At 42.8% G+C, this 20973-nt stretch overlaps 1 protein-coding gene across 3 annotated transcripts in view; it reads left to right on the top strand.

Annotated features, from left to right (window-relative positions):
- The first annotated feature begins 555 nt into the window (after nucleotides 1-555).
- The window catches only part of CDK6 (cyclin dependent kinase 6), a 139524-nt gene continuing 119106 nt past the window's right edge, over nucleotides 556-20973 (top strand). The window contains exons 1-2 of one of the 3 annotated variants that reach the window (XM_054190841.1): nucleotides 556-753; nucleotides 2819-3309. In XM_054190841.1, coding sequence (XP_054046816.1) covers nucleotides 3077-3309 — 233 coding nt within the window. In that variant the 5' untranslated portion in view covers nucleotides 556-753; nucleotides 2819-3076. Of the gene's footprint in view, nucleotides 754-862; nucleotides 898-1666; nucleotides 3310-20973 lie in introns of those variants that run through there. The other 2 variants (XM_054190843.1, XM_054190842.1) reach the window with 2 other exon arrangements.

The raw sequence follows: 20973 nt of genomic DNA on the forward strand, positions 1-20973 counted from the left end.
CCCCCGGGGCGACTCGCCCCGGGGCCATGCCTGGCCGCGGCGCTCGCGGCGACCCTTGCGGTATGCGGCTGCCTTTGGCAGAGGCACATGAAGGATTTCATTGAGTGTGAAGACAGAGAGCAGAGACAGAAAGCAGAAGGAGGCGGCTGCAGCCTTTGTAGTCGGGGAGGAATGCGGAAATGTTGAAGCACTATGTCAAACTTTTTTGAAACGGGGTCAAGTCACATTCAGCCAGCGTGGGAAAGCAAGGGAAAAAAAAAAAAAAAAAAAAAGGTTGAGGAGAGGGGGAGAAAAAAAAAAAAAGGCAGCAAGCTGCTGCTGCTCCCAGGCTGAACAGAGGCCGAGGGAGCGAGCGAGGGGAGGCAGCGCCGGGCGCCGCGGCGGAGCAGCGGCAGCGCCGAGGGCCGGTGCCCGAGCCCCGCACCGGCGGGCTGCGGCCGGCCCGGGCTGCGGTCGCGGCGCTGCAGCTCCCCGGGGGCCGTCGGCCGCGATTTTTATTTCGCGTTTTCATTTTCCCCGGGCAGGGTGGGGGCGGGAGGAGCGGGCTGGGGGGGACGAGTGCGAGCTGCCTTCTGCGCCAAGGTGCAGCCCGGCGGCGGCGGCGGCAGGAGGATGCGAGCCGAGGGCGGCCGAGCCGCGGAGCAGCAGCTACCTGTGTGGCCCGGGCGGCCGCTGCCGGGACCTGCCGGAGACATCGCCATGTGAAGGGGCAGACCCCGGGCCGGCTCTCCACCCCGCCTCGCTCAATGGGAGGTTTGTTTTAGGGGAGGACTCACCCCCTCCCTCCCCGACACCCCCTCACCACCACCACTACCCCCCCTTCCCCCCCCACCCCCCCCGGGGCTGAGGATTATTTGGGGATCTGGTGGCGGTGGAGGCGGCCGTGGCGCGCACCAGGTAACGCGGGGCGCCCATGTGCTCCGCGCACCCGGCCCAGCGGCGTGGCCCACACGCCGCCGCCGGGGAGCCCACGCCGCGCACCCCCACCCCCGCGGACGGCACGGCGGACACGTCCCTTCGGCGGCCGGGGCCGGGGGCAGCTCGCACCACCACCCTCACCCTCCCGGCGTCGGCGTGGGGGCGCCCCCCGTGTCGGTGGCAGGGGAGGGGGCCGCGGGGGAGGGGGCTGCCCTCCCGGGGAGCCGCCGGGGGGGGTCTCCTCAGCGTCCTGCCGAGCAGCCGAGCCGGGCCCCCCCCCCCTCCGTCCCCTGAGAGGAAGCGGGGGGACGCCGTTCCTCGCGTGTCCCCCGCCGCCACCCTCCGCCCGCGGAGGGGAGCTGGGTGCCGAGGCGGGGGATTGGTGGTCGGGGGGGCGCCCCCGGTATCCCGCCGTGCCCGGGGAGGGCGAGCGGTAACTTTCCACAGGGCGCAGCGGCCGCACCGAGGCAGGCCCGCCGCCCCCGCGGCCACGCACACGCGCGGCGCCGCTGCCCGCCGCCGGGGGGCGCCCTCCGCGGCGCCGCGGTGCCGTGCGGGGCGCGGGGAGCGGTGCGGAGCGCGGGCGGCCCGGCCGTGGGGCTCCGGGGCAGGTGTCCCCCCGCGGCGGCGGGGACGAGGCGCGGGCGGGGCGCGCTCGGTGCGGGCGCGGAGGTGCGGGGGGCGCGGGGTTGCCTGGTGCAGGGGGCGGCGCGGTGGCAGCTCTGGCGGTGGCAGCCGAAGTCAGTGGGGCAGGGTGGTGCGTCTGGCTGCAGGCGGGGAAGGGCGATGAGCAGAGGGCACAGGTTTCCTTCAGATTGCTCCTCTTTTCAGCTGCAGCTGAGGTGTCAGATCAGCATAAATGTGCAAAATACCTCTGGCTTTATGCGGGGATTCAAGTTAGGGGATCCCCGACTGAGCTATCTGGGGCTCTTTAATCCTAGCACGGTAAAAATGCAGCGTAGGAGAAGGTTACAGCCCCGGAGGTCCCCGTATCGTTATTTTGAAGGGGGCAGGGGGAAATGAGAGGATTGATGTGGAGCTTTGTGAGGGGAGAGGATTTGCCCACAGTCCTGCAGAAAGTGTGGATGAAACTGGATGCAGAAGGAAGCACTTCTGCCTTCCAGCCTCACGCACTACACAGCCGAGCATGCTGTTCCTGAAGACCGTCTTTCATCACACCGTTCTGCAAGGAACTGCCCATCACACATCCAGTGGTAGCAGTATCCGCAGCCAAAACCCTTGCATGTTCATAAGTTTGCTACAGTGTACATTTCTGAATCTACCTCTAGCACACAATGCTCAGTAACATAGTATTATCGTCATTTAAGTATGTACATAGTTCTCCTCCCCACAGGCGCTTTGAGGCAGGAACTTGTCTCTTGCGATGTGTTCGTGCAGGGCTTAGCACAGGGGAGAGCAGACCAAGGCTGAAACCTCCAAGTGCTATCATTTACAAATAAGTAACAGTAATGTAGCGTGGGATATATTTCCAAGACTCCACCACGTGCATTGAAGAAACGTTTGAGTCCTGCAATCCTGCCACAAGCTCCTGGACATAAGTTCCTCTCACACATGCGTAGTTAGCTCTGCCATCCCCATCATCCATGTCTCACAAGGTTGTCGTATTCAGCCCGTTGCTCAGTAGAATCCCACTGCACGTGGTTGCTCTGTAGCTGTGTGTTGTAGCCTTCTGTGCAGACCATGATAACTACGTAGTGTTGTGTCAGGCATGCTGGGACATTGATACATGTGTCACCCTGGTGGTTCACGTCTTCCTTTGCACCACGTTTTTGCTTTGCATTTAGCTATCTACCACATTAGCTTAATTTTCTCTGTTTTTAAACAATGCAAAGTAACAAAATAAACTAAACTCACTTCTCTTGCTTGGTTTGTCCTCCAGATCTAATTGACTTTACACAGACAATGCTCCCAAAGACTGTATGATAATTCCCGGTGGCCAAAAGAGGAGGCACATTGGGGCCTGTACAGAAGAGGAACGGGAACAGGAGGGCAAGAGCTTCCTACTGCCCCTCTGGCAGAGGTACCAAGTGCGTGGCGTGTCTGCAACGCGAGCAAAGTACTAGTTTTCAGAAAGCAAGCGAGACGAAGAGGTGTCCAGAGGCACTTGGAGCACGGGAGGGAGAGGAGCAGCGCCAGCATGGATAAGGACAGCACAAACCTGGCTGACCAGCAGTATGAATGTGTGGCTGAGATCGGGGAAGGAGCCTATGGGAAGGTGTTCAAAGCCCGAGACTTGAAGAACGGAGGTCGCTTTGTCGCACTGAAGCGGGTACGGGTGCAGACCAGCGAGGAGGGGATGCCACTCTCCACCATCCGAGAGGTGGCGGTTTTGAGGCACCTGGAGACGTTCGAGCACCCCAACGTGGTCAGGTGAGGAAGCGGGGCAGGCGTCCCGATCGGGGGGGGGGGGGAGTGTCCTGGTTTTAGTACATGAATTGGGTGAGCAAGAATTTGGGTACATAAATGGACTGGACACCAGTTTGGGTTTGTGGATGAAGTGAGCACTAAACCGTGTACATGAAGTGTGGTTTGAGGTTTCAGCAGGCCATGGTGGTGCCTGCCAGACCTCACCTCATCCCTGTGCATTGCCTCCCACACACACAAACACCCATCTCCAGAGGCATAGGTGTGTGACTTAAGTGTTTGTGTGCATGGGCAAGGAGCCATATATACACTATTTCCTCAGGCATAAGGGAGAACAAAAAAACCCAACGTCTCCCTGGTTTTGTCTCAGGTATTAGTCCTACCAACTGCAGCTGATTTTTAGCAGCTTTATTCGTTATCGAAATGGCAAAGATTATGAGAGCAGTAGTGGAACGTGCGTTCCACCTTTTTAGATGCTTTTATAGAGAGTTGCAGATTATCGTGTTAAAGAGAAGTAACACCTTAAGACTTTAAGTTTTGCCTGCAGCCTTACGGTCAAATACGGTTTGACTGACACTAATTTCGCTGCGTGCTGATGATCGTACTACCAGGAGTGCAACAGTACTGATGTCAGGCCTTGCTTGCAAAATGGTGGCAATGGCCCCAGGATGTCCTTTCTGTCATGTCGGTAGCATAAACCCCAGATAAATGACCCGTGTTCTTGAAGAGATTCTCTCAGTGGTAAGGCTGGCCCTATCATAGCCTCTTACGTTTTTTGATAGCTGGAAACCTCCAGCAGCCTGTGGGCGTCTTTTATTAATATTGTGAACTGGAGCGTCTTTTATTGCTTGTATTGTGAACTTTAAGAAGTAAGCTTCACTTTGCAGATACCCAGGTAGGCAATGATTTGAAACTGGTCAGCAACTGGCTGATGGTGCTGTATTAACAAGAATATTTCCTGTTATTTGCGTTACTGTACGCACGTATTGCATAGCAAAAGGGAAATATTTTATACTTCACTAACACCAAGCCTGTTTTACTTCTAGAGGAATAGATACTCTGAAGCCAGAGGTGACCTTCAAAATGGCTTGTAGCTGTGATCCTCCCGGTTTAGGGCCCAAGATGAGGGGGTTTATATTAGGTGCAAGAGGAAAGGTGAGACCGAGAATAATATTAAAAATACAAAAGTGAATAGCTAGAGATAAATTCTTTTTTTTTTTTCGTCTCAAGGCAGAATAATACAACAGTCTGATTTGTGTCTAAACTGAATAGGCAAAGCATGTCTGTTCTGAAATACTGATAATGGCGTGTGTGTCACCGGTCTCACCGCAGTGAGCAATGGGATGCAGGCTGCAGCTCACACTTTTCCATTGCTAATCAAGCAAATCCACAATTTGGTTAATAACCATTATTTTGACTGGCACCTAGTAATGCCAGAGGCTTAGTTAGTAAATTTCAAAAGTGAAGTCATCTTTGTGAGGACAACGTGTTGTATTTGACACCAAATCTAGTGGCTTGGTTTGCAGAGGAACACACAGAGTTCTTCCTTGACAGTAGAGATAACGGAGAGTTCTTAAAATCTCTGAAATCCAGCCCAGTAATTTATGACAGTAAATGAGAATTTAGTTGCCCAGGTTTAGACGTTTACGTATTTGAAAATCGTAAACCTTGTTTGGGAATAATTCAACATAACAGTACTTATGAATTTTTCTGCCATTGAGATCTTTCAATATGAAGTAAAAGATTTTTTTTAAGAGCTTTCTAATCCTGAATTCAGAAAAATCAGGGAAATATAAATTCTTGTTTTCCAAAGAGCTATTTGATGAAGTGACTACGCAGCTGCAAGCTTGTGTTGCTTGGGTTTAAGTGCAGTGCAATCTCGACGTAGTATTGCATAAATACATTGAAGCTTAAAGTATTTTTATGAGTTTGAATGAAATTTCATTCTCTGCAAGCAGTAACTGTTTCAACCAGCAACATGAGAATATAGTTTCAATATAAAAATCTCTGGAAGGGTGTTCCAAGTCCTCATAGCGGTGGTGTGAAGCCTGTACCTTTTGCCGTAAGCGGCATTTTGGACGCAAGGCATTGGTCTGTGATGTGTCAGGATGCTTGTGGCCTCGGCTGCACACCTTTTTCTACAAACAGGAAGGGGAATATAAGAAGTAGTTTCAAACATTATCTCTTCTAAAACGTGAGGAATGCTATTTAAAAACTCACCTCTGTTATGCATGTTTTTAATCTGTAGAGCAGATGAAGCTAAAAGTAGCACTTTGAAGTGGCAGAAATCATCTCCTTGTAATGAAAGACTATTTGAAAATATTTAAATGCCCCAGTTCCGTTATAAAATACGGTAGAAGAGTTTGTAATTTATCGAAATTAAAGGTCTATTTTTATATTATGTAAATATACTCAGAAAAGGAAATACTGTAAAAGACGATCTGCAATTTTAAGCAGCTGACCTAGCTGTACTTAATTATTGAACATATTATGCTCACAAAAATGTTCATTGTTTGGGCATGCATTCTGGAAACTGGTATCATGGCCAGGCTACTAAATAAAAAGTAATGTCAAATGCATTGTCTACACACTGGATTGAAATGTACATCATTTTCAAAGCACTGGGATAACAACACAAATATTTGAAATCAGATTTTTTTGATCTTGAGGGAACATCTAGCTTTTTTCTGAATGTTACAGGCAACTAGCCTGAGAGAAATAAGTGAGAACTGCAAGTATAATGTTGAATCTGTTACCTCTGAGTAACGGCATGTGTGATCCATGAGTTGCTCAATGCAAACCGACAGTCATTCTGTGAGTCAAAATTTAGACAGACTTGAAACAGAGGAGCTGTGTACGCCTGGTGCTCGGCTGTGGTACTCTGGCATCAGCTGACGGCAATGGCAGAAATCACAGGTCACATGAAACCATGATGAACCTCAAGCTGAACTCAAATGGTAGGTCTGGGCATCTCCAGACAGCTGGAGCTCAGCAGTCCAGGGCTTCTCTCTCTCCGTGAAGTGGTGCAGAAGGTGAAGAACAGTTTGGTAAGGAAAAGACCCAATACTTGCTAGGCAGAGGTAGAGCTCCATGGCTTTGTTGGTCATGGAACCGTGATGTGGGACCAGCGTTACTACTGCAGGCCAGGATTGTCATAGCGGTCGTAGATTCCCTTCCTCTAAAATCCTGAGAAATGCTTGGAGCCAAAGACTGATTTCCAGTGCTTGGCATTGGGGATGGAAAAGAATTTTCTCCATAAAGCAGAAATGTCTAAATAGCATAGAATAATTTTAAACAAAATATTTATCATATTTTTCCATGCTACTGCTTGCTCATTATGAGAGCTTTGTTCCGCGTTTCTTCTCTCCAAGTCTACCATTTCCATATCCGTACAATGAAGGGATGCATTTGTCACAGAACAGTTGCTTTTACAATGATAGATAATGAAGTTAGATAAGGCCACTGCAGAATAAAGCAAGAAGAACTGCAAGATCAGAAGTGAAAGGAAGTCTAATCTTCATCAGAAAAGTGACGGTAGTGGAAGTCTCTGGACTATTGGCTATAATGGGAAGAAAGCCGGGTGGACTGATCTAAAATTTTGTAAAACTGTCAAAAATAGTATTGAGAAAGGCATGGGGAAGATAGAGTTAAAAGGATGTCTGCTGTGTGATCAAAATCCTCTCCTGTTCACATTTCCCTTGTATAGAGTTCCCCTTCATCAGGACACCCAACTCTACTCTATTTATCTTCACAAAACAGAGTAGAAAATAGAATCTTCAAGAGTAAATCTTCCTGTGAATTGCTCTAACATGAGGTATGTTGTAGGCTTTGAAATGTCCTGTGTAACTGGTAGGATGAGTAAGGTGCTCCTCTAGCTCACCTTTCAGATAATAAGATGTAATGCTTTATTAAAGCTTTACTGTATACAGTAGTTAAATCTGGCAAAAATCAGTCCAGCGCTTATGTAGCTTAGTGCTGTTCTGTTTGGGAAAAATGAAATATATGTAGACAAAGGACAGACTTTGCCAGGAATAAATGACATATTAGATTCAGGAAATTCCTGTGTGTAAAACTGGGAGTATTCCCTGCTGTAATATATCTGTAAAAATTCTTCTTGTGATTATAAGGCTAAATTCAGCAATATATTGAGTTCATTTTATCTCTCTCCTGCTGGTAATCAGATGAATAATTTCCCCCTAATGTTAATCATCCATCAAACTGCGAATTTGCACTCTGGGAAGGTGATATACAAGACAGAATACTGTAATTCTTGCAGTGCATGTTTTATAACGTATATATCTATTTAATAGTTTTAATAATGTTAAATCTTAAGCAAATAGAGTATGCAAAGCTGTATGGTTTTGCTTCGTGGGTCATATTTTTGTTTAACTTTTTTAGTATTTTCATGGGTCAGTGAGTCTTAAGTTTTAAAATGGCCAAAATTATATTGAATGTATTAGAATATAGCCTAATCTGGGTTATTATTTCAAAGATAAATGTCAGAAATCTTGCCATTCAGGGTCATCATTACCATATAGTAAGGAATTAAAAATCTTAGTTCTCTCCTTCCTGTTAGTTTGCAGAATAGGTGCCCCAGCTAATCGACTTGGATTCAGCAGCGTGATCCACCTAGCTGGAAGTGTAACTCTGTTCCTCTGTCTTTTTGGTATACCGATAAGTGGGGGGGAAACACAGTAACTGAGTATTTGCACGATTATGCCGTGTTCGAGGTTTTATGTTATTTTATATGCATTGAGATATGAACGACGCCGTAAAACACCCTCTGTGGCACAGCAATGCCGTCAAGTTGCTTTTTCCCTGCTTTTGCAGTCTGGTGGTCCATGCTCTTATCTCTTGCTTTGCACTTGAGTACTTTTGGAGCCCATCAGCGGATTCCCTTGGCAAGGAAACCTGAGTGGGCGAGCGGCTGGGGCGCACCGGACTCCCCCGTTGCCATGTGCCCAGACATAAAGACCAGCACTTGAGTCTTTTCAAAGGTCCCAGAAGTGTATAATGGCTTGGTGCTTAAAATTGCGTTATAGTAAGATACAAGTTGTCGTTTTATAAGTGTCTGAAATTCCCTGTCTAACCCGATAGAGCATTTGGAACATATCTGTAACAGCTCATCAATACCTAGCTAACCTTTTGCGAGGCAATATGAACTTGTAGTTGTTTTGCTTTGTTCTGTTTGTCAAACTGGAATGTTATGGGAACATACAGAAGGAAAAGCATTTCAAAACGCAGCAGCTAATTTTGTTTCTCATTCCAGTTTGTGGTGACGCTGATATTGGCTGCTGGCTTTATTACTGTACTGTTAATAAGTTTAAAGGATGATCTTCTCAAAATCATTGAGATGTTCCATCCCGTCAAGTGAAACATTTCTATTTTAGGGGGTGTTTGTCTCCAGTGAATTCTGCTTCCTTCCTTACTTCCTTTTTCTGCCAAGCTAATGTTAAACTTTTAGTGTGTGATCTCATTCTTACAGATCAGCAGCATGCTGTATTGTGCGATACAATTTATTTTTGTGGAGCACCACTTGTAGCATCTGGTAGGCCCCTGGGGAGAAAGAAATGGTTACCTCTACATTGCTAGGTACAGGGATCGTCTTGCACCCAGAAAGAGTGAAATAAAATGCAGGGATGGACTGGAGCAGAAGAAACTGACCTTGAAACTTGCCAAGGCTAAAGGGATTAATCTGGCAGATGAGTCTCAGCTGAGGTAGAAGAGGTGGATGAGTAATGGGAAGGAAAAACTGAACGAGCTTCAGAGTCAGCTTTAGTCTAACACAAACAGGATGGTCTTCAAGGCAGATGTGAAGACAGGAAGCACCTTGGCAAGAGAGAGGCATTTCCAGGCTGGAGAGGGGTGGTGGTCAGAAGGGGAGATGGTCCCACATTGACTGCGAGGAGGAACGCCGCAAAAGTCTTGGGGAGGGAGGGAGGGACTGCCTACCTGGAAATACAGCTTCTCTGATGGCAAGAGGGCAACGGGGAATGATGTGGACAACCCTGAACAGGGTTTGGCAGTAGGTGGGATTTGGAGAAGTTTGTTAAGTTGGCAGAGGACATTGTGGAGTGACTGCACACGAATGCTGGTCTGTCATCATCTGCTTGCAACCCTACACTACACAGAATAGGCACGTACAGGGAAAATAAGTGATATTCTTCCTGTCCATATGAATTGTTTATTAGTAATGGATGTGATGATTTAGTTTGAGTACATGGTCTGCCAGAAACAGGACAAGATAAGAGCACGTCAGGAAGGAAGGGTTGAATATGGAATAGCCTTCTGAGCCTTTGGAAATTCAGTTTCTGGAGTGAGTACAAGCTTTCTTCAAAAAGTATTTTATCTTATTCTGAATCTAAGCTTTTTACAAAAAACATGTTTCCACTCTTTGTGTGAGTAAATGTTAGTCATTTTAGATTATGTCCAGTGCTGCCTTCCTTCTTTAAATCTGCGAATGGTTGTGTCTATGCTCTTCTTGGAGAGATCTAGTCTTGCTGGGTCCTGCCCAGAATGGAAAACCAACTCATTTTGCCACAACCACTGCTGGTGACAGCCTGTGACTGCTGGACAAAGCATCAGCATCCCCTGGGTTAATGGAGTGGGATCCAGGATTCAAAACCGAGCTTTGTAAAGGACAGGAGAGTGGATGGTCCACCCCAGCAAACAGGGGCCAGGGTAGGTTAACTGGGACCAGTTTGCTTCACGGTACCTACAGCTGGCTGAAGTGCGGAACAGGGCAGGGAGAAGTAAAGTGCTTTCTGGGTGTTTGAAAGAGAGCAGGCTGGTGGCTGTGACTTAGCAAAGCACTAAGCGAGCCACTCAGGTACAGCCGGTGGGATTTAAGTCATTTTTTGAAGTTTAGCAGGATTGTAAGTGCGTTATCAAACAGAAATAGCTATGATGATGAGTATGCACTGAATTTTAAAATGCTTTTTTGAATAGAGTTCAGGGACAATATATATAAGAATATGAGTCACAGATATTGATTCTTATTTATGTGTTACATTAATGGAAGCCTTATTTCTAGAGAATTTTTCTATTAAAAGTTAAAATAAAACATGCAGAATAAATAACTATCCTGATACAGCAGTAATGTGAATTTGGCATCAAGAGTGGTTGTCTCTGTAGTAACTCTTAGTTGACTAAATTTAATTTTGCAGCTTTAAAATTATTTTATGAGGTTTCATAACCCTAAATAAAATAGAAGTTGCTATTCATTCCAAAACTTTGCAGCTGCGTATAGAGCATTTGTTTTTTCCTCTTTGTATGAAATCTAGCTGTTTTCCAGTTTTGCTGAATAAGTTGATTCTTAATGATCTAATAAATTCTCAAAAGATAACTGTGCCCATATACATATATAACTTAGCTGCATTTTTGCATTCAAAAGAGAGGAAAGTTGTCCTCCTATATCAGTTCTTCGTATATTTTTCTTATATTCTGAAAAATATTTTAAATTACGCATGGATGATTATTTAACAGCTATTACTTTAAACCATAAAGCGTTTCTATTTAATAAACAAACCACTTTAGAATTTTCCAATGAGTGTTTTCTTCCATCGGGTACTTTGACATTTTCCATTTGGGAAACCCCATTTGGGAAGCTTTTAATGAGATGATCATCAAAGAGTGGAAGTGTGACTGTTGATTTCCAAACTGTTTCAAAATACCTCATTGCATCCAAATTGTTGTATTGATTTTCCTATTTATTTATTTACCCTTAGCCTTTGAAAATTTGTCCCATCCTCAGAAAACGTTCACAAGGAAACAGTCTGCTAATTAATCCTTTTAAAATCAGGCCTTAAAATTCTAACACAGTTGTGATTTCTTTAGGCAGAAAAAAAGAATGTTTGATATGAGTAATAAGAAACTCTTCCTTATGATCCTTTAGATGTCTTTGTAGGGTTTTAGAAGAAGACGGGTCTTGAGCCTAAGAAGCATCCCACATAACTTTAGGACCAGGTGGTGATTTTCAATACCTAAATACAGGGTGTACTGGAATGTGCCAATTTGCTGATATTGGTAGAGTTGCCCCGGGGTGGATTTCCTATGACATACCCAGCAAACAATTTACAAACTTAGCCAAAAGTTCCATACTGTTTTAAAAGTGTTCATACAAACACTTACTGCTTATCAACCTGGATTATCATTAACAGGTGACTGATCTTTTCTTAGTAAAAGAAAATAAAAAAATAACTCGCATGTGAATTCATCTTTGCAGGAATTTCCCATATTTAATGGCTGAAAACTCAGTTCTAGTGCAGATGAATCATACCGAGTTTAAATGAAACCTCTTGAGTTTGGACTTTTGCAACATTAGTCAGTGCAGAGTGTTACATGTTCTCGATGGAAACAGAGAAAGGAAGTGAGAAATAGAATGGAAAAGCATATGTGATTTTTTTTCTCTCTTTTATGTCAAGCTTTGGCTAATCTTTTAATATCTATTTGAAGTGTGATCACTATGATAAATAACTGAAGCTGTCTGTTGCTGTTTAACAATGCCAGATAATTCCCTTCTGCCTGAAATCAATTAATTATAAACTGGAAATTTCAGTACTTTGTTCACCGTTTCTTAAGTTAGCATATTTCTAGGAGCTTTCTGTGAATGCAGTTCCTAGCTGCACTGGTGCTTTTGTTTCTCTTCATCTGTGGAGCCAGGGCTCTACTGTAAGGACAGAATTCTATCACTATTTTTTTTTTTTTTTTTTTCACATTTGATGTGGTATTTTGCATACAGCTGCAGAGTAGACAGTTACCTTTGAAAAGAACATTTGCCTGGTTTAATTTGATTAGAGCAAACCACCTCAATCATTTCTGAACTAAGACCGTTTTCATTTTAACTTGGCAGTAGGAGCTGGGAATGTACTGACTGTGCTTAGATGTTTGGGGGAGTTCTGGTTTGGATACAGAGCTACCGCCAAAGTGCAACGGCCTTAGAGGACTTTGCCCACTCTGCTCCTTCCCCACAAAAAGGGAGGGCTGCGAAGCCGTTGAGTGTCACATTTAACTTTCACTCCTTGTGACAAGCAATTGGACTCCTCCTGAGTGTTTCTTCAAAAAATTGGAAACCTTTAATACATAGAAATACATAATCATACATTTTAAAAAACCCCACAATATTAAAAACAGATATAGGATATGAAAGTCTTTTATTTACAACAAACTTAAGCATCCCTAGCAACAGCATTTTGAATAAAGTTATAATAAAATCCAACATATAAATAGAAATATGGTAGGTTTCCCATAGATATATTGTATCAATGTTAAAATTGTATCCATTTTAGTAAGTCTTAGTAAGATTCCCACATTCTGTGATTCTCCTAGCTTTGACTTTCTACCCCTTTCCTCATCATATAAATATATTGTGACGGGTTTTTATGTTGCATATTAAAGATGAAATTAGATTCTTCAGATTTACAGTATTATGTATTATATATGATTTTTACTTTTCAGTTGCCCTCACTGGTGATCAAAGCATTTTCCTAGAAAAACTCTCGTGGCTGTCTAGAATATCAATGTGTCTCATAATAAATGACAGCCCTTCAATAAATTATAGTCAGATGGTATTCTCCAGAAAAGACGGGTCTGATCGTTAAGTGCTCTGACTTTGGAGTAGTGGATCATCATCTATACAATATTTTAACCAGAAGATTACAGTTGAAGGAAGATCTTCTGGTTATTCTTGCATTATGTTCTGAAAACTAATATGCACAGTTAACTGTTCATCTGTGTGAACACTCACTACTAACGGGGGAACTGCATCCACGTCTTCCAGCTAATCCAAGAATTCAGTTGCAAATTTAAGGGTTGAGTTTCCACTGGTAAAGTTAAAGTCGATAGAGCTACTTTGATTCAAACAGCTCTCGTCGTTCAAATCATAAATTCCTAAAGTTAAGATGAACAAAAATGCATTAGGACAGTCAGACTGTGCAGAGGTGTCCCACCAAGCATGCACGTTTGAGACTTTACCATTCCAATTTTAGATGCTGCAACTATTGAGTTCGCCAAACTGGGTATAAATATAGTTCTTCCATTAGGAGGTTTTTCACTGATATGGACTCAGAGTTTCTGTTGACCTGTTTCACTCCTCCAAATTACATTCCCTTTTAGGACCACAAATAATTCCTCTCTACCTTATGAAATATTTGATATCTATCACTATGTTGTCACCTGAGCAATTTGTACAGTGCCGTACACCCCAACACCAGGCTGCATCACAGACATGGTCATTTCAGTGCTATGTACATCTCCCTCCATCAAGAAAAAATGCTTCTATAGCTACAATTAGTTTATGTCTAACTTGTTATTCACTAGCACAGCACTAGAACCTTTATTATTGATTTCCTGGTTTCTTCAGGACCGTGAAAGTTAGTGACCTGTATTATTTTTCTCTACTAGGAAGTAGGTTACAAGGTGAATCTCATTTTGCTAATTTTATCTAACAACATACTTTGTTTGTATTTGTGATATTTACGACATAGAGATTGAGCAGCATCTGCACTTTTAATTAGCATGTTGTTTATCCTTAGATAACCCTCTAGATTGTTAATGGAGATAGGCCTACCCGCTGAACTTTGTGGTTTCCTTGCAGACATCTCTAATCAATTTGTTGCCTTAATGTTCATCTCTGCTTTTTATGAAACGCTGAGCAACAAGTTTTGATCAAAGCAGTAATACCCATATCCAGACAGGTTTGAATCAATGACTATAGTCTGAAAATCAGAATTAAATGTCTCATTAAACTTAAAAGACTTGGCATTCTTGTAAGGGCCCAGACAGGTTAGTACTTCTGCAGAACTGAGCACCTGTATCTCTTCATTGCATGGAATCCTGTTCATCACATCATCTTTACGTTTGTAATATCATTAAAAAAAAGAAAAAAAAAGAATTACCTGGCATTATTTAACTCTATGCCACTTATTATTCACCTCGTCTCTCTTCTTCAGAATTCAAGAAGGTTTTATTACTTTCTAATTTTATTGGGTCAGATTAAAACATCTTTTAGAGATGTCAATTATTTCAAAAGGAAATCTTTATGCAGTAATGAAAAAATACAAACAGAAATGAGACTGGAATTGAAGACTATGGCAGCACAACAGCAAGAACAGTTAGGAGTTGCACAGAAGAGTCAGGTAACCCATTTGACTAAAAATGAAAGGTATTTGTGGCTACAGATGAACCCCAGATAGGTGAACAACACTGATGAGGGGTCCTTGTTAGAAGACATTTTAAACATATTGGAATGTCCCAAATCAATAGGATATTGTGAAGTCTCTAAGAAAATACATTTCAAAGACTGCTTGGTTTCCGGTAACCCAACGCTGAGAGTGGACAAGACCATTCTGCAGAAACAAAGCTTAAGTCATAAAAAACAAATTTAAATCTTCTGCCATCTTCTAGATCAGTGAAAGGATATTGAGACTATAATTCTGGAAGAAGCTGGAAAGTCATCTAAGTTTACTAAAACAGTAATAAAGGACAATTTCAACCACCGTTCATAGTAATGTGGACAAATCAGGCAAAGTTTAAAGACAAAACTTACAGACACTGTCAATGAAACAGCCGTTCCTGGGGTATAAGGAAGAGAGACCAGTCTCTTCATAGCCTGAAGTAGCTTGCAATAGCTGGTTTAAGAAATTCTTATAGTGAAGACACACAATCATACTGGCCGCAATAATTAAATCTGGTATCTTTGGTAAAGGGATGGTTCCCAAACTTGATGTACTAACAATAGGCTTTAGAAAAAAGAGATTGAGAAACAGGAGGTAATCAAAAATTCAACAGTCAAGAGGAAGGATATGAAAATGCTTCGATTTAACTTGGTAGGTACTTAAATAGAGATTTTTAGCAGCGTATTTTGTCACTTGGGTCCTACATCTTTCCCTGGTTTGATGCTCCGTCCTGTCACTGGAAATCCTGGCTGCTGCTTTGGATCTATACCCTCTTCCTGGGTGCTGGATATAGCAGGACATTTTAAACGTATACACATAGCCATGTATACACGTAAACACATAGCCATGCATTAAAAAAAAAATAAACCAGGAATGTAAGATAGTTGTGAGCAGACATCTAACTTTAACTGTCTGAATATAAAAGGTATACTCCATCCTAGTCATTAGCATCTCCCCGTAGCGAGTGCAGAGAGAGGATGCACTTTCTGAGAATAATTCATCCCGCTGACCCTCCGTACTCACCCTGGAGCAGAGTGAATTTCCCTCTGGAAATGCCTCCCTGTGATTGACTGCAGAGAGAGCCCAGGTGGCTAACGCGGAGCGGACACCCAACTGTAGCCTCCTACAGCCAGGTGAGATTAATGTCAGTCAGTACGGTTCAAGTTCGAAGGTGGAAAGTGGAAACGCTAGTAGGGTGTTTGTACAGCAAATAAGAGAAGTTACAAAAGCAAATAGGGAATTATTTTGGGGGTGGGGGAAGAAAAAGCTAGTGTTGAAATCAGAGGGCACTTGAACTATGAGAAATTAGAGGAGGTAATCAAATAAGAAATTAGTTATTGTAGGGGAACTTACATTTTTTTATCAAAGTATATGGATTGTTGGTAAGGGTTTGTGCAAGATGCCTTTTTTATCAGTTGGCAAAAATGATGTACTTTTCCTAATAGCAGAGTGTGGGTTTCTGTGATATGTACTGACTTCAGACCATCTGCTTCTAGTTTGCACTTGGAGTTAAAGTACGAAGGGGAACAGGAGGTAGCTGGAATGGGTGGGCATTGCCTGGTTACCCTGTGCCCAATTTTAAGCTCCAGCAGAAGCCATTTTGGTCAAAACTTGTTAATCTTTTACAAGAGGAAGAGTAGCTGAAGCCGTGTGTTGGAGATGGCCAGTCATGCAGCCTACAAGTGGCTTAGGGCACCTTTCAAAGCTTTCTCAGCTGCAGTTTCTCTTACGTATTTTTCTCATTTCCCTTCACTCTGCCATACTGGTGTCATATAGGATTTGCCATTAAGTGGGCTAATTATCTCATTATTGATAAAATTCTGATGCTGCACATAGTTTCAATGCCTCAAATTTCTTTCAAGCAAATTATGTGATTGTACAATCTCAAGTAGTTGAAAAATTCTGGTGCTTAACTTATATTCCGCTCTGAATTATCCAAGACCCAAGTGCTTGGAAATCAGTGGTACTATACCTTTATCTCTTGGAATAATTTTGGTTTTTTAATTTAATGTTTCATTTTTCCATAGTCTCAAAATGTGTCAACCCACATTGTTCGGTAATAGCCTGAAAAATTAAAATCAATCAATAACGCTAACAGATGCTGCTGCATCGTTTTTTATGTTGAGTGTGGAGCTAGTTCTTTTATGCGGCTTGATTTACAAAGCTTGAAAACAGCGGTTTTTTTATTATGGAACTGCTAAGACAATACAGTTGTAGTAAAGCAAATAAGAGGCTCTAATAACTTGTTTGGATATGCATATTACATGTGTGTGTGTGCATATGTGGAAAAGAAAAACCATGAAAATTTCCAGATTTGACTGCATTTACACTGGGAATTTCTGAATTATTATTTTGTAACATGAATGAGGTTTGTTAGACATGTAGGACTGCAATTAGTTTAAAGTATGTGCCTTAAAAATGCCTGCACAGTTTTCTTTTTTAAAGTTAAAAGAAAAAATTGAAAGGGAATGAGGGCAAGCCAGGAAAAAAAACCCCATCCCAAAAGCTAATTGTTTTTAAAAAGTTACATGACATTGAAAATTGGAACTTGGAACTGAAATGCCATCTCACTCCTAAGTATAATAAAAGAGTAAATTTTATTAAATGTGTTCTGGAAAGAGCAAATGAAAATTATAAAGCCTGATGTGAGTGGCAAAGAGCCCAGGCAATATCCAAAAGAGTAAACATCTAATGGCTTAACCTAACTGGGGCACAGCCCTCTGCAGCAGGCAATTGGACAGGCGATGGCAATATTTAAAGGCAGCAGAACTAGTTTTTGAAACAGACGGCTTTTTTTCCTCCTGTGTGCAGTACAAATGTATATTTTTAAAGGTTTTAGGGAATATTTAGGTGATGGGATGATGTGTCTCCTTTTAATATTGACCCTTTTTTAAATTTTTCAAATCTTGTAAAGGCCACTTTGATCTTTCTTCTTTTAAGCATGAAATTGCCATCTTTAAATTGCATTAATCACTCAGTTCCAGAGCTCATTCATCCCAGAGCACGTCCTTTACACAAAAATACTGCAATATCATTTTGTCGGCTTTTAAATGGAGGCTCTTCTTAAAGAGACCGTTGAGTTCTTGAAACAATCTGACTAAAATTTTCCAAATGGGCACGACTGTCATGGCATTTCTAATATATGGATCACTTTCATTTTCACAAGCCTGAAGAAGTGTTCTTGTGCTTTGGAAAATCTAAATCCCTGTCACTTCTCTGCCTTCTGGAGTAAAATCATGTGGACTGTACTGCACTTAGATCAATAGTCACATACCGTAGGGGCTTGCATACGGAGGCATTCATGGAAATGAAGACTACTGTGTCTTCCTGGATTTCGCAAAAAAAAAAAAAAAATGCCCTACTGTGTATGTTTCTTCCAAATGGGCTTGAGACAGTTATTTCTCAGTTAAATATTTTCATAATCCAGACACGGATTCTTATTTCAGAACATATAGGTGCCAGTTGTGGTGTTTGAAAACCAAGACATGCCTGCATGAAAAGTAGGTAAGGGAAATCACCAGAAAGTTTGGCTTTTTCTTCACAGAAAGTCACTTCAATTCTGTGATAACTGAGAAAGCGGCTGAATGGACCTTTATAAAACATATGAACTAAGTCACTTCTAAGTGGAGACAGCTGGGGTCTATTTAATATCCTGTGTAAAATGGTAGAGGTCAGCTTCCTGGAATAACTTTGGAGTTTTATTTCACGAATATCTTACTGCTGCAGGGACCTGGGGTGACGGGGAGGCTCTCGAGCTAAAATGTGCTGTAAGGAAAGGCTCCGGGGCCGTAGCTCTCCTTCTAGCTCTGCATTCAGTGCGGGACAGTAGGAAGCATCTTCTGGCTTGCAGTGTCTGCGCATCCTCAGAAATGTGGGTGCTTATTAATGCAGGCTTATTAATGCTTATTAATGTGCGCGTCCTCATGTGGGTGCTTATTAATGCAGGCAACTAGTCTCAGGTTTTTCTTCCAATCCTGTATTCTTATGATTTAGACGTTGGGATACTAATTGAAAGTCATCGAGAAGTGGCACTTTGGGGAACAAGTCCCGTAATTCTCAAATGTGCAGACGACCCTAAATACCTAGGTTATTTTGTAATTTAGGACCTTGGACCCTAAATCACTTAACTTATCTTGACAGTTTTATGATGTCTTTTTTTCCCCTTGCAATTAATGCAGCCATATCTTTACTATCTAAGATCGTACATTTCCTTAATGTCTTCCCTGTGTCTATTCAATTTAATTACTCTTGACTCCTTGAGTTTGGAATCTTATTTTATTTTCTAACTTCTGCTATTCCAGTGCATATTGGGAATATAGGCCACGTGAGTGGTAACATATTTGTCTTGGCAGTCTAGTGCCACTGGTAAGTGTTCACACACACACGCACACACACAGAGAAGTTACGCGATATAGCAATTGATATAATTGTAGTCCAGTGGCAGCTTAATTAAAAGCCTGGGGTGCAATAAGCGAGAAAATTCATATTAAAAATGTACACAAATAAAGATGTCCAGTATGACATTTCACAGTGTGAAAATTTGGCTTTTCCTTGACTACTTATTTGAGTAGAATATAAATGGAAGCTCTGAAGAAGAGCTAAGAGAGGTAGTCGTTTCTGTTAGATAGAAAAGAGGTGGAAATCGGGGGGAAAAAAAAAAAAGATGGTAGCGTGTCACTGGAATAGACAAGCTAAGCACAGCCGGCAAAGGCTTTTGTAGACTGTGCTGGTTCTGTGGGCCCTGTGTGGTGTGTAGTGTTGCCTGGATGGTCAGCTGTACAAAGGCTCAAGCCCATCGGCTGTGATATACGTTTCTGTGCTGTTTCTCCAAACAGAGGTAAACGGGATGCTTGTAGGGTTTGGGGATGGATTAGAGAAAATAATGAGGACCGGCTCCTTCAGCCCTCAATGTCTCTTGACTTATTCTTGAAACAAAAATAATTATATGAATAAAACAATTCATATATGGCTTAGAAATGGTTAGAACAATTTCCACCTTGCCCAGTATTTTTCGGAAGCAAGAAGGAGCAGAGATAGCTTAGGGAATGGTGTAAGAGCAGGACAGACCCAAAGCCATAATTTCTAGCAAATTGAGGCTCGGCAGTTTTGACACTGACTTGCTCTATGGTTTTAAGTAATCTGCTTCCACGGCTTCATAAGTCCATGCAGCATCTGCAAGCAGATGTGAGCCAGCCCTGCCTCCTTCCCAGGCAGATGCCTACTCGCTCTGCCGGTGCTTTGAGCCAGCTGGAAGCTGCGGAGCCATGTTAGTTAGTGCTGCGGAGCCTCAGCCATTACGCTCTGCTGTCCTCGGATCTTCCTCGGCTCAGCCCGAGCTGACACTGGCTGCCCGGACGTTGCAGAGCACACTCTCCTTCGCTTCCAGAGCGTGGGTCGATGTACCTTGTTTTCATTTGCCTAGATGTAAAAATGTTTTAGCGCTCCGGGAACCAGACCTTGTTTTGCAAGATTTATTATAGTGTGCTCATTTCTTTCAGAAATGTGGAAGGCATTGTTGCAAAACAACCAAAATGCAGTTTTGTCATGTATTTACATCTGACATGCACCATCATTTACAAAACGCTGAATTTGTTTCAAAACTCTCCATGCATTAAAACGTAAACCCTAATCTCACGCTGCTAAAAGACGCCCCAAAAGAAATAGTTGCCTTTGCCCCAAAGTAATAAAACAGTCGAATAAAATTTATTGCCAGCTCAAAATGCTACTAACACCTCATTTTCATTGCCAAACCCTGCAAATAATCTTTAATTTGTTTTCTTTTACATATGTGTGCAAGAGCTTAAAGGAAATACTTAAAGAGCTGTACAGCCTGTAGACTACTTCACTGCGTGTGCATTAATCTTTAAATGGCTGGCTCACCGTGCTGGGTAAACTGGCTGGAAAAGGAGGAAACGTGTATTAGACATCTACCTGAGGAACTGGAGGATGAAAGCACCTGAGGCTCTTACAGAAATAGACATTTTTAGTTTTCTTTGCACGTGCTATGAATTAATTTAAAAAAAAAAAAAAGCTTAGTAGAGAAATGTCATGACAGCCAAGGAGCTTGAACGGCCACGTGTGAATGACTGTGAATGTGGAAAAGAGCAGCCATGAGGTCCACATTTTTAAAAAACTTGTAAAATGCGAAATCTTAAATTCTGATGAGATGTGTAAGGAATTTGCATGCTAATGGAAATGAGGATCCCTTTTTATGTATCGAGTGTTTAAGAGCAATTGCCCTCTGGCTAAATTTATTAAGCCAGAAAAATCTTGTAAATTTCTATTGAAGATTTATTAGTCTCATTTGTTTCTGTTCTGCACAACATGAATATTAAACTCTATGCTGCAAGTTTGTCGCAGGTGAAACTCCTTTCAAATTAAAGGGAATTCTGGACCTGAGCCAAAGCCAGTTAAATTCATGTACTGACTTCGTGAGGCTTAGGTAAAGGCTCTTGTGTGCAGAGCTTTTTAGGATTGATCCCGGTCTGTGGGGGTT

This window comes from Rissa tridactyla, chromosome 2 (assembly GCF_028500815.1).
Source record: "Rissa tridactyla isolate bRisTri1 chromosome 2, bRisTri1.patW.cur.20221130, whole genome shotgun sequence".
NCBI classification, from domain to species: domain Eukaryota; kingdom Metazoa; phylum Chordata; class Aves; order Charadriiformes; family Laridae; genus Rissa; species Rissa tridactyla.